Source organism: Nothobranchius furzeri, chromosome 12, assembly GCF_043380555.1.
Source record: "Nothobranchius furzeri strain GRZ-AD chromosome 12, NfurGRZ-RIMD1, whole genome shotgun sequence".
Taxonomy (NCBI): Eukaryota; Metazoa; Chordata; class Actinopteri; order Cyprinodontiformes; family Nothobranchiidae; genus Nothobranchius; species Nothobranchius furzeri.
Window position 1 is genome coordinate 63417139 of NC_091752.1, and position 12800 is coordinate 63429938.

The window sequence follows — 12800 nt, forward strand, 5'->3', positions numbered from 1 at the left end:
GATTTGTGGCAGGTGCGCAGGGCAAATGCCCCGAACATCTGGTCACAGAGTTTATTTATACAAAGAGATGAGGAAGGAATGGGAGTGGATCATGTGTGAGACAGAGTGTGTGTGTGTGTTTGGGAGGTTACAAGGACAAGAATGTGTGTGTGTGTGTGTGTGTGTGTGTGTGTGTGTGTGTGTGTGTGTGTGTGTGTGTGTGTGTGTGTGTGTGTGTGTGTGTGTGTGTGTGTGTGTGTGTGTGTGTGTGTGTGTGTGTGTGTGTGAATGCTTCAGGACACACACTGAAACCACAATAGTAATAATACAAATAATAATAATAATTATATATATATATATATATATATATATATATATATATATTAATAATAATGAAAATACAAATAATAAATAAAAAGATAAACACAAAAGAAAGATAAAAGTGGAAAATCTAAATCAAAAACAATTACAGGTGGGTATTAAATATTCATACAAAGAGATTTTAAACTGACAAATTGCAGTGATGATTCTTAGGAAAACAGGCAAATTTTTCCACTCTCTTGGTGCTTTGACAGAAAAGGCCAGCATTCCTGACTCCGATTTAGAGAAAGGGATGACGAATGAAACATGATGCATTCTGCAAATGTGGTAATGAGAACTAAATGGTAGTAAGGTAGTTAAGTATGAAGGAAAATTAAAATAAACACACTTAAAAATAAACAACAACCAGTGAAACTTCCCCCTAGCTTCAGGTGTAAGCCAGGACAGAAGATTATACATATGGCAGTGGTGAGTTCGAAATAGACAATGCAGGACAAAATGACATAAACTATTATAAATAATATCAATCATGTGAAGACAGGATGCAGTGGAGTTCTGGTAAATTATATCAGCATAATCTAATAAAGGAAACCAATGCTGAGTGACAACCAGCTTTCTTACATTAAAGTCAAAGCAGTTGATTGAACAATATAAAGTTTTCAAGTTAAAATGTATCTTGTTTACAATAGTTTGGATATGAGTTTTGAAAGAGAGATTAGGCTCCAGCCAAACACCCAGATATTTAAATACTTGACCAGAGTTCAGTTCAGATAGACCAGAGAAATGTAAATTTAAATGTGCGGACGTTAAAGTTGCAGAGCAAGCCGAGTCTGTTGTAGAGTTGCTTTGCTGTTAGCCAATCAGAGGTGAGATGTCCTAATATCAGGAAATAATCCTGTCGTGTTCTGCCACTCTCTCCTCCATGCTGATACAGACGTGTCGGCCCATTCATTCCTGCTAAAGACCTCTTTAAATAGGAATATGTGTCTCCTCGTCAGATTTGCAGCCAAGACATCTGTGAATCAGACCGATGTTTTTCTTCTCTCTAACAGACTTTGAATAACTTTAATTTTGTATGGATTGAAGCTTCTCTATAAACCTGCTCCTGCCTTTGAAAGAAAAAATGGGCAAATGAGACCTTTAAAATGATGTAAGCTGTATTTTAATAACATGGCCTTTTATGTGATCCAAATTTTTTTCATTTGGAGTTCCTTAAGGCACCTTCCTGGGCCCAGTCTGGTTTTCATCTAAATAACTACAGTTATTAATTTCATTCTTTCCGTTTCTTTTTCATATTGCTCTAGTTTTTTTAATTGCTCTTTGTGAAACTTTTATTAATTTGTTTTTTTAAGTTCTGTTTGCATCACATCTAGACTGGGACTTCCTGCAAGATGTAATTTATTCAGAACAATGAGGGTGTGCCTCTTTGTCCAATGATAACATTCAATATAATGTATTCCAGAAGATGGAGAAACTCACAAGCTCACAAAACTGAGGAAGTAATTGTTTCGAAGCAGCTCTTTGATGGCTAAGTCACTGAACATGTCCTCCTTGATATCACGATAAGAAGCAACATCAGTTTAAATGCAGCAGCTGGCCCTTTCATCCTCTCCCCTTCTGCATCTTTCCATCCACCCACTGCTTTCACAATGGAGCACTAAGCCAAGGAAGATAGGGCAAATCCCTCCTCAGAGCAGCGCAGGCGAGAGAGACCGACAGAAAGCAAAAGGGTTGAGTGCAGCGTAGTTTTTTCACATGAGTCATTTCTATTCCTTCCTTTAAAAAAATCCAGCCAATCGTCTTGCAGGTTTCTTCTGTTAGCTTCTCTCTCTTACGAATTTCTATGATTTCTTCCACCAAACCTGTGTTAATGTCCTCACATTTCTATGTGTCCCTCAAAGGTATGGTTCGCTCGTTTAATCAGTGGCCTTGAAGGAATGCCTTGTAAGTCGTATTCTGGTGGAAAAAAAGCTCCGGTGCGCCTGTTTCAGGAACTGGAAGTGAGCCACATTAAAGCTGGGCTTCAGGCCTAGTAGCAATACTCGCACGTCCATCCTTGCATCCTTCAGTTGCACGTTTTTGTCCACTTCTCAAGATGCGGATTTCAGCGATGTGTACATCAAGGGTGCAATAGTATATTACCCACAATCCATCACTGAGTGGCAATTTTGAGAAGAGGGTGGAGCAATGGCTCAAGTGCCTTTTCTGAAAATAAGTATTTTTCAAGTATAGTAATTGAAATATTCAGCATTTTATTATTGTGTACATATATTATCACAATCAAATGTTAAAATATATTTGTAACTGATAACGGTGAGGGCGTGTGTTATTTTTATTCATTTTTTGGCCATGACATGCCAGACATTTAATCAATTGCTTTAATATCATTCAGTAGAATTTTACAGACTACAGAGTCAACAGAGGTGGATTTAGCAGTTTGGTGGCCCAGGGCAAACAAAGGCATGGGTCTCCATGCGGCTTCTAGTTTTCAATCCTTATTTAGTAAATAAGAAAAATAATAAACTGGTTTGCCCAAAATAAAGATCTGAAACCTAATTGTGACAAAAGAAATGCTATTTTTCTCAAATACTAGCTTTTCTAGCGTCCATTTGTTTCTGGCCACCACTGTTAATTCTGTAGTCAGCTCCTTTGTACAACAACCAGGATTAATCAGCACACTTCAAGCATTGATTATGGGCTGTTATCAGTCAGTATCTGGCCCAGAAGTGTGACTGACCACGGTGAACTACAGGTAGTGATGGGTTTTGGTTGTTTTGCATGAACTGCAGGCATTTGGGTTGGTGAAAATTCTCATTCATTCTGAATATGGTCATTCTAAGCCCAGTAATATTTTAAAAAGGCAACTGGACTTCTTCTGTTTTTGACCGAAGAAGCAAGAGAGGAAGTCTGTCTGTCTTTTTGACATAATTTTACCGTTAGGATTTTATGTATTTGTCGATAAAAATTATTTGGAACAAAAAAAATTGGCTTGTTTTATATTTCAGTGTACCACGGACACATGTAAAAACCTACATAATGGCATTAATATTTGAGGGGCCGACATTTAAATTCAAATATTTCTTTTTATATGCATTAGGTCCAATTAGGGCTTATTTGGAGCTGTAAGCTAATTACACACATTAAAATGAAAATAATGTGTTTTTTTGTTAACATTTTTAATACAAACGTTTATTTCAATCAAGGTTACTGCCTAAAACAGATTTTGTTGGGGTTTTATGGAGAATTAAGTCCAAAAATTATCTGAAAGGCTGAAAGTTCCGAATGATTTAAGGTGTTTGTCTACCTCTAGTGGTCTGTTTAAGTCGCACATTAACAGAATTCTATTGAGTGCGGGCCATTTGCTGCCATTTTAATGAAACCATGTGTGATAAATAATAATGAGAAATTCCGACGCAAATAGCTGCGTGATTAAGAATTAATATTTCCTTTTTATGGAGCCCAAATTTCCTGATTTCACCGGGCCCGCTTGCATTGGCCAGAGTCAAAACAGGTGCATGGCATGGAAGAAGTGTTGCCTTTAGGTATTCCTCGGAAAAAGTACGACTTCGCGCCAGTGAAATTAGTTTTGACGATTATGTGAAGCGTGAACATAAAAGGTTGAGTCTATGTTAAGCATAGGGTTAAGAGAAGTTTTTGTTTTTGTTTTTTTTTTTACAAAAGATGTTCAAGTTATTTTTTTCCAGGTCGGATGCCTCAAGTCATTGTGCATGTCTCCTGACACTTCTGCTAACTTGATACTTTTATTTTCATTATTCATTAATTATTGCTTCATTGATGTTTTGTTTTTTTCAATAAAATTACCTTAAGGGTTTAATGTGTAACTCAACATTTTCCATAACAAACTATTTCACATTTAAGATTAGCTCCTACATACAGGCTATCCTTTGGATTAATAGAAAATGCGGAATTAAACTGTCGGGTTAAATTGTAATACTTGACAAACAAAATATAATAAAGCTAGATTACACGTTCCCTTTAAACAGGTCACTAGTAGAAAACGTTATTTAATGAAAGCCGTTTTATTGTTTCGTCTACTTAGAATTACGTGAGAACAATAAATATAATTAAATCATATAAAAAATCCAATATTTACAAAATAGCTGTAAAGTCCGTGTCAGACATATACATTTTTTTTACTTGAGAAAACAAAGACAAAAAAACTAAAAACATTTCGGTACGAGCTATGTTCGAGTTTGCGGAAGGAACGTGAATGCATCGCGGTGCGTTCGTGAACGCGCCGTGCTGACGAGCCATTGCTTTTGGAAACAGCTGGTGGTTTCTGTCAGCCAGCTCCTCGGATTTAAAGCGGCGTAACCGCGAATAAAAGTTGAAATTAGAGCGGAAAGTGAGCGAACAGACCCCGGGTCGAGCCTCTGCTGCCGTTCCGACTCAGGCCGACTAATGTCAGCCTGTGAACGTAGCTTTTTCGGGCATTAACGGACCAGCTGTAGCTTGTTAGCGACGCTCCTCGCCTCTACCGGCTGCTGTCGTCAGCTAAACGCTGCCCCGCTGCTGCTTGACAGCTCAGAACCAGGCGTTAGCTCCGCGTTTTCCCCTTTATTCTACCATGACTCACATTCATTACAAGTTCTCCTCCAAACTCAGCTACGACACGGTGGTGTTTGACGGCCCGCACATCACGCTCACCGACCTGAAGAGGCAGATCATGGGCAGAGAGAGGCTGAAAGCCGGGGACTGCGACCTCCAGATCACAAACGCACAAACCAAAGAAGGTAACACAAACTCGTCCTCAATAATAAGTTTGTTTTTGCTTCAGGTTAAAGTTAGTGTAGGGAGGAAACACGTGGTCCAGCTGTCACAGCTGTGTGCGGTGAGACGCTCCAGTCCCCTTTCGGTTCCAGAAAAGTCGAACCAGGACAAAAAGGGGGCACGTGGGATGAATGGGTGGCGTTCCTGCTGAACTCACACCATTCATTCACGGCCTGATGGTGGATCAGTAGTCGGGGCTCTGCAGCCAGAGGTGTTGGTTAAAAATAGCAAAGGGAGAAGCTGAGACTGAGGCGTCATGACCCAACAGGTTAAACGCAACCAAACACACACAAATCAAGATAACTCGACAAGCCTCTGAGTCAGGATGTGTGGTGCTGACACACAAGACAACCACAGCACAATAACACGTGTCCAAAGCAGAGACTCTCAGACCAACACTGATTATTATCTGTTGGTGAAACATCTCCGCAGACCCCGCCAGCATCCTGTGGATTACCTTTCTAATCCATCTTAAACTGACTTTCTTCAGAAAACACCAACAGTGCTGGAGGAGACGCCCTGCTTACATAGAGCCAGAGTACACCCAGAAACTGTAATGAGTTTGCTCAAAACAAATTCACAATTGGAATTCTCAGGTTTTGTTTTCGTCCTCTAGATTGCAACACAGTTTAGTATATTTCTAACTGATTCACCTAGATCTAAATCTAGGAAACCATCAAAGGAAAGGAAAAAAAAAGACTTTAGTTTTATACACAGCCTTTGTAGCGAAAAACCTCAGTGCTAAACCACATGCAACCACAAGTAAAGTTTCCAAATGACTTTCACTCATTAAAAGGGACAAATGACTTTGTTTGTTCGTAATTTATATTTGTTCTGTGGGCGACACAAAACATGTTCGTGAAGTTCTATACACAAAATCCCTCTCACATAAAGATTTCAGCAGTTTTATGTCTGACGTTTTCAGTACCTTCCAGAATGAGCCGATTCTGTTCTCTGTCACTTTTTTAGAAAACAAGCTGGAGCTGGCCATGCCCACCCATCTCCTGCTCAGGCTGCTATAAGCTGAGAAGCTCCGATACTCAGGACAGTTTTATAGTAGAGGTGGTGGAGGGTTGGGTGTGCTAATTTCCCTGGTTGTGAGTGACATCACAAACGGGTTTTTCTTGAAACTGCTCGTTTTAGGCGCATCGTTTCTAAAAGCAAACGCTGAGACAGTGGATGGGTTTTAGTCACACTAGCACAAAAGGATGCAAAAAGTGAGTTTTGCCTAGTTTGTTCCCTTTAACAATGAATTCCTGAGCTTTGCAGTTATATGCTCTCTGACGCCCTCTCAAGGCTTGCTGCGTAACGTCACTGTCGTAAAATCAAATCTCTCCGTCGCGCACAAGAGGCATGTTTACTGGCTGTTTTCCAGCTCCTGTGCCCAATCAAACACATCAAGCAGCATTTCAGCATTGAATAAAGTTTTATCAGGACTGTATAACAACTTCATGACCAACCAAACACGATAATCCCGGTGAAATAATTTACTTACCTATCCGTTAGCAGCACAGCTAGGTCTGATTCCATAGTACATGCTGTTCTTTCAAAAAGAGCTCTTCAGCGAGGAAAAGACGGCCCAAATTTTTGCTCGTTTTAACCATATTTTTAATCATTCTCTAAATTCTTTATTACATTTTAATTTTTTTGTTTTTGTGAAGCGCCACATGATTTTTATCTTGAGAGGCGCTATAGACAACATGTTTTCTTCTTCTTCCAATACTAGCTGGTCTTTGCTCTTGCTCTATTGCAGGGGTATTCAATTCCAGTCCTGGAGGTCTGGTATCCAGCTTGTTTTAGTGGTTCACTTGTGCGACAGCTCTTCAGGCTCTGCAGAAGCCTGTTAATCACCTGCTGATTGAAATCAGGTGTGTTGACACGGAGTTTAAACTAAAACGACCTGGATACCGGACCTCCAGGCCCGGAATCAAATACCCCAGCATCTATCGCATTCTCTTTCTTTTCCTAGAGTCCTCTGATAAGGGATTTCTAGCTTTCTTTGGTGGATCTGCCATTTCTCAAGTCTCTAAATCGTGGATCTGCATGATACTACCGTAAAGCAACACACAATCAAGACTTCCGTAGTGCGGTAAACGGACGTGGGACCCCATAACACTATCACAGCTCCGAAAATGAAAATAGATGATAGTTTGCTGCCAAAGCTTTTCAAAAACATAATTTTAAGCTGTAAATGTTTCAGAATGTGTCTTTAAGGGAAACTCATCCAAACCACATGGATAAAGTAATGGTTGTTGAGGAAACAAATGAACCAGATTATTTGGATTGGCCAGCCACACCCCGGCCTGATTACTACCAGACTTGCATAATTTAAAAATCCCTTCAACAGAACCCGTCTGAGATCAAACAAGCTAAAAAGGTCTCTAGAAGCATCTCGTCATGACCCATGCTGAAGACATTCAGAAACAAAAGGAGAACCAATCCCTGCAGGCCTCACAAGATTAAAGGGATAAAAAGCAATTTATTCATGTTTTTAAATCATTTTCTTGTGCCAGTCTGTGCTAAAATCACTCTTTCCAGGGTTAATGAAATATTACTCAGGCCCCGCCCCACCACCACCAGAATGATGTGTTTGATTTAGTGATGAATCACTCCTATAACTAATGAAAGCTGAGGACACATTTCAGCAGTTAAAGTGTTAAAAAGAAAAATGCACAGCGAAGAGTTTCATTTTCAATATAACCACAGTGAATTAATAACAGACACTAGGGGGTGCTAAAAGCAAGCTAAACTGCTTCCTATCCCTTTGAAGGTGAGGGTGGAGGCCAGGGGTGGAGCTGTGGGTGGGCCTGGGTGGGCACAGGTCCAGAGTGCCCACCCAGCAGAGGCAGGGCCAGGCAGTATCTTGGTGTTGCTATAGCAACACCAAGATGTGGCCAAGCAAGCAACTGCTTAGCAACCCCATTTGTGTTGTAACAACAATTACAATATAAAATTATTACTTTAATGAATGTGCACTTTTTTCACTGTGTAATAAAAAAACTTTAACTTTTATATATGTATTAATTTTAATCATATTATGAATAAGTTTTCCATTTTGCTTGTTGGAGTTGTAATTTGGTCTTTTATACATAAAAAAAGCGAACTGGCACCTGCTTGCTGGCACTAAGCACCTATTAACCTACTTCAGAGAAAATACTCTTGATGCCATCCCTGCCACCCAGTGAGGTTCATGATTTATTTTTTCTCGGAAGCGTCCTCCTGCCCTGGACTTCTCACAGCTGAACCGGGCATCTCCCAGAGTCTGCGGAGGACCGATATTGTCAGCGGTGTAAACTGAGAAAGAACTGGGTGTGAGGGGGAGACAGATGCGCAGTACGCAGCAGACATGCAAGGACCTTTTATCTGATGCTTGTCCTCGCACTTACGTTAATCCGGTAAACGAATCGTTTCATCCGGGTATCTCGTCGGGTCTGCTTTAGTCCTCTAAGGCCATTTTATTTGGCTCTGTTCATTTTATTGTTGTTGTTATCTGGACCGGGGGTTCGGGTGGAAGATCCCGGAGGTGATGAGTCGTCCCGAACTGCGGCGGTGCGTCGCTGTCCGTGGTCCTGAATGAGACTGAGCCCCCGAGAACCGGTGAGGAGAGGGGGTTTGGTCGGAGGTGTATGCTGCTTAGTCAAGGTGTGTGTGTGCGCGCGCTTGGATCGTGCATGCTGATGATTCCCTGGAGGAGGGTGCGGTTGCTGAGAATCATCTGATCTCATCTCTGGTTTTGCACCACCTCCTGCTGCATCCTGAGCTATCTGGTGCATGAAGAACGGTCAAAAATCCACACGAGAGAGTGTGCAGGTCTTGGCCCAGAGCGGGAGTCCAGCGTCTGTAACAGTCCTTAAAATTGAAATTCAACAGAGATCCATGGAATGTGTCTATTATATAATCTTCTATCATAGGATTATTTGTGGCTAGAGAGATTTTATTAAAAAACGTAATTTTGACGTGCACACGCGCGGCGCACATCTCATATGAGCTTTGAAATTAATTAGACCCATCCAGATTTTTCTAGGCCCACCCATTTGCTACGTTCTTGCTCTGCCACCGGTGGAGGCTGTGATTCAACAATACACGGGTCGAAAACGCATCCGTGAAAGCGTTCTGAGGCCAAAACCAAGCTGAAGAAAAAGCACACCAAGGGACGTCTTACATTTATCTAGAAACACAATCAGGACTTTTGGGAAAATATTCTTTTAATGAGACACAAGTTGGACTTCAAAGGAGTTTCTCCAGACAGAAGCTTGTTATAATTCTGCACAGAACTAAAATATGTTCATGCAAAAGTCTAAACATTTAACAACCGAACCGTCTCAGAGAGACAGCTGAGTTCTTGTTAACACTTTAAAAGTTCCTCAGTCGACCTAGACCCACCCAGAGAAAGCATTTTGGTGAGTGAGAGAGACGAAGGTGGAGGAACAAAACCCCTGTCTCACTCCATTGCCTCTTTTGCTTAAAATGTTGATTTGTTTATCCTAAAGTGTGTTAATGCTTCAGTCATGACCCATGCTGATTGCTCACAGATTATCTGTTTGAGACATTACCTCATGATCCTAAATTTCTACACGGTTCTTAAAATAAAATGGATTTCTCCACGTCGTGAAGCATTTCATGTTTCAAACTGCCACTTTCTTCTCAGAGTACACAGAGGATGAAGGTCTGATCTCCAAAGGCTCCTCTGTTATCGTCAGGAGAATCCCCATCATTGGAGGCAGCAAGTCCAGCTCCAGCAGCAAGACCAACAAGAGGTCAGTGTGTGTTCTGATCAAATTTTACTTGCATAGCGCCTTCTATAAAAGTAACAAAAGAGCAGAGAACAACAAAACACAATCATACAAACGATACAATAAAAGACTAAAAACGTATCACATAAAAGTCAAACGATAAAAATGAGTCTTCTAGCGGCTCTTGATGACCCGCGGTGATGGCGACCTTTTGAAAACAAGTGGGAGCTCATTTCAGGGAGCCAGTGTAATGAGGTCAGCACAGGAGTAATGTGAGTTGTTTTCTTTGAGCCTGTCAGGAATCCAGCTGCCGAGTTTTGAACTAGCTGTAACCGTTTCAGTGCCTCTTGACTCAGCCCAGCATATATATCAACTCAACTCTCATTAAAAGAGGCCCTTGTGACCGATAACGCAGATTCAGGAGATGGGCGTGACATTGATGATCTAATGGTTGATATTTTATCAACAAAAAACTTGTGAAAGTCACTGCAATCCCCAGCAATGGAGGAGGTTGAGCCAGGCTCTTGAAATTCCAACAAAGAGTTAAGGGTACTGAAGAAGAATTTAGCATTGTGAGTTTGTTGAAATAATGTCCACAAATTAAGCTACACTAGCCTTCACAGCATCCTGATATGCAGTCAGGATGATACGGGAAACCTGATGTTCTTCTCCGCTATTAGTCCCGAACTCCCTACAGCAGCAGATTACACCTAATCTGGGAAAATGAAGACCTGGCACTTAGACTTAGTCAGGCTGAGTAATGCATAGTCTGCTTAGAAACATTTCTCAGAAGGAATTACCAGCGCTAAACACAGCAGGACATGGTTTAACATAACCATAATCAATGTTTTGTCACCTATATTTTATAAGTTTATTTCTACCCTTTTTTTTTACCTTCAAATGGTATTTTAAGTGTAATTCACGGTAGCCACAGAGGCATCAGGAGTGGTGCAAACACTGTCAACAAACATCAATGAAGGCAACAATTTTCCTGCACAAGCAAAATGGAGAAGAGCTGAAGTTAGTTCTGTTGTTTGTGTCGTTCCTTGTCCGTGGATGCGAGAAGATGCCAACAAGTAGCAAAGTTTGGTCGGTTTCAGAATTCCAAACGTTCTGCGGTAGCCGCATACAAGACCGTACGCATTTAGGTTTAACCCCTCCTGCCAAACGAGAGTCCAACTAGATATGCTCTCCTGAGATCGCCGACCCATAACGGCCCACGACGACGCCCTCTGACCAAGACCATTCCAATCACTGGCACCAAAGCAAATCAACCTGCAACACTTGTGAATCATATGATAATCTGGTAGCTGTGTGAGAAAAGATGGTGACTAAAGTTTTCACTATCCTGTATTCGTGCAACATGGGAGCGAAGCCCTGCAACTCTCCAGAGGAAATTGAGAAACTTTGTGAACTTCTCACACATTTCGGATACTTCCTTGTAAACACAGTTTGTTAGCAGCGCCTCACACTGGCTTCAATCGCACCAGATAAAATAACAGTAAGCAAAATGCCTCAAACGCCCCAATGCCCTCGCTCTCATGTTGCTTAAAGGGTTGTTATGGAAGTTTGACAGCCAAAACATGTATAGAAATAATAAATGTCTTCATACATTCTCCTGCAATGTCCTGGTCCTGTAGAATGAGCCCTGGCATTTTTACTCTGATTGCCTGTTTTTCTGTAAAATCACAGAAAAAGAGAGATGCTCGGGTCGAGCAGGCTGCTTCGTGCGCGTTCACGCTCAGGCATAGCCCGTAGCATTTGCTATCAGTAGCTTTAGCAGCAGAGAGAGAGGTAGTGCCAACTCAGCGACTTTGTTGCTGTTCCTAATGCCTAGTGATGAACCTAGCTACATTTCTGAGGACCCTTAGCTACTTTCTTCTAGATATTTCCTGCAAATTAGCAACAAAATAGCCATTTTCACTCCGAACCGTTCTTTGAACGTTGTTTCAGCTGTCATCAACGATATAAATGTTACAGATACAAAAGTCGTCACTGGTGCTTTAGCTCACCTAGTAAGCCGTTGGACTCCCGTGCAGAAGACTTGGGTTCGATTCTAGATGTGAATATGGTTTAGGTAGAGTTTATTTTTTACATTAATGGTATATTTTTTACAGTAAGATGCCCAAATTTTTATTTGAGACTCGCCGAACGGCATTGAATTCACAGATAAAAAAGATGTGGGTTCAACTTTCATTTTGGAACAATTTTTCAAGCAAGGGAAGGGAATGATCTGAGCATGCAGGAGGACTGACCCATCTTAAACCTTTGTCGGCTGTGCTGAAGAGAAAGGTACAGAACCAAATTATTTAATTAATTAGCTGCATGTTCTCCTGTCCTCTGTCCTCTGGACCACACACACACGCACACACACACACGGGACTGTCTCAGCTGTTATTTTCCTTAAGGAGTGTGCAGGTACAGCATGCGCGCCTCGTGCACGAGCCTACTATTGAAGCTGCCGTTACGCTTTTGGCCTGAGGGGGCAATCACGAGCATAAAAATTCAAAACTCCGTAAAGTCCCTTTTAAATTGGCAAAAACAAATATTCCATTAATTCGGTCACATAACCCCACTTAAGAGTCAAGCTGGGAAAACTATGACATCTTAGGGAAGTGGAAATCCGATACTGAACCAAATCAGGACTGTTGTGACTTTTGCACAATTACAGTTATGTTCCACGATTCACTCACTCATAAGAAACTCAGGCTTTTATTATTCTTTTAGAGGCTGATCTGAAACCCACCTCACAGCAGAATATTAATGATAAATACATCACTATTCACTGCTGTCAGCTACCTGTGAAAACGTGAAAGATGGACTTTGAACTTTCATATTAACTCTGGAAAACATCCAGGTTTGTGGAAGTAAAAGAGCTGAAGCCCCATTTGAACTTTAAATGGGATTTTAAAGTTATTTAGGTACAAAAACCACAGAGCGGGAGATTGGAAACGCCATTTAAGTTTGTAACAAAAT

At 41.0% G+C, this 12800-nt stretch overlaps 1 protein-coding gene across 3 annotated transcripts in view; it reads left to right on the plus strand.

The window, feature by feature from the left end:
- Positions 1-4656: 4656 nt before the first annotated feature.
- The window catches only part of rbbp6 (retinoblastoma binding protein 6), a 39549-nt gene continuing 31405 nt past the window's right edge, over positions 4657-12800 (plus strand). For all 3 annotated transcript variants that reach the window (XM_015945467.3, XM_015945468.3, XM_015945469.3), the window contains exons 1-2: positions 4657-5054; positions 9740-9848. In XM_015945467.3, the coding sequence (XP_015800953.3) occupies positions 4889-5054; positions 9740-9848 (275 nt within the window). In that variant the 5' untranslated portion in view covers positions 4657-4888. The remainder of the gene's footprint in view (positions 5055-9739; positions 9849-12800) is intronic.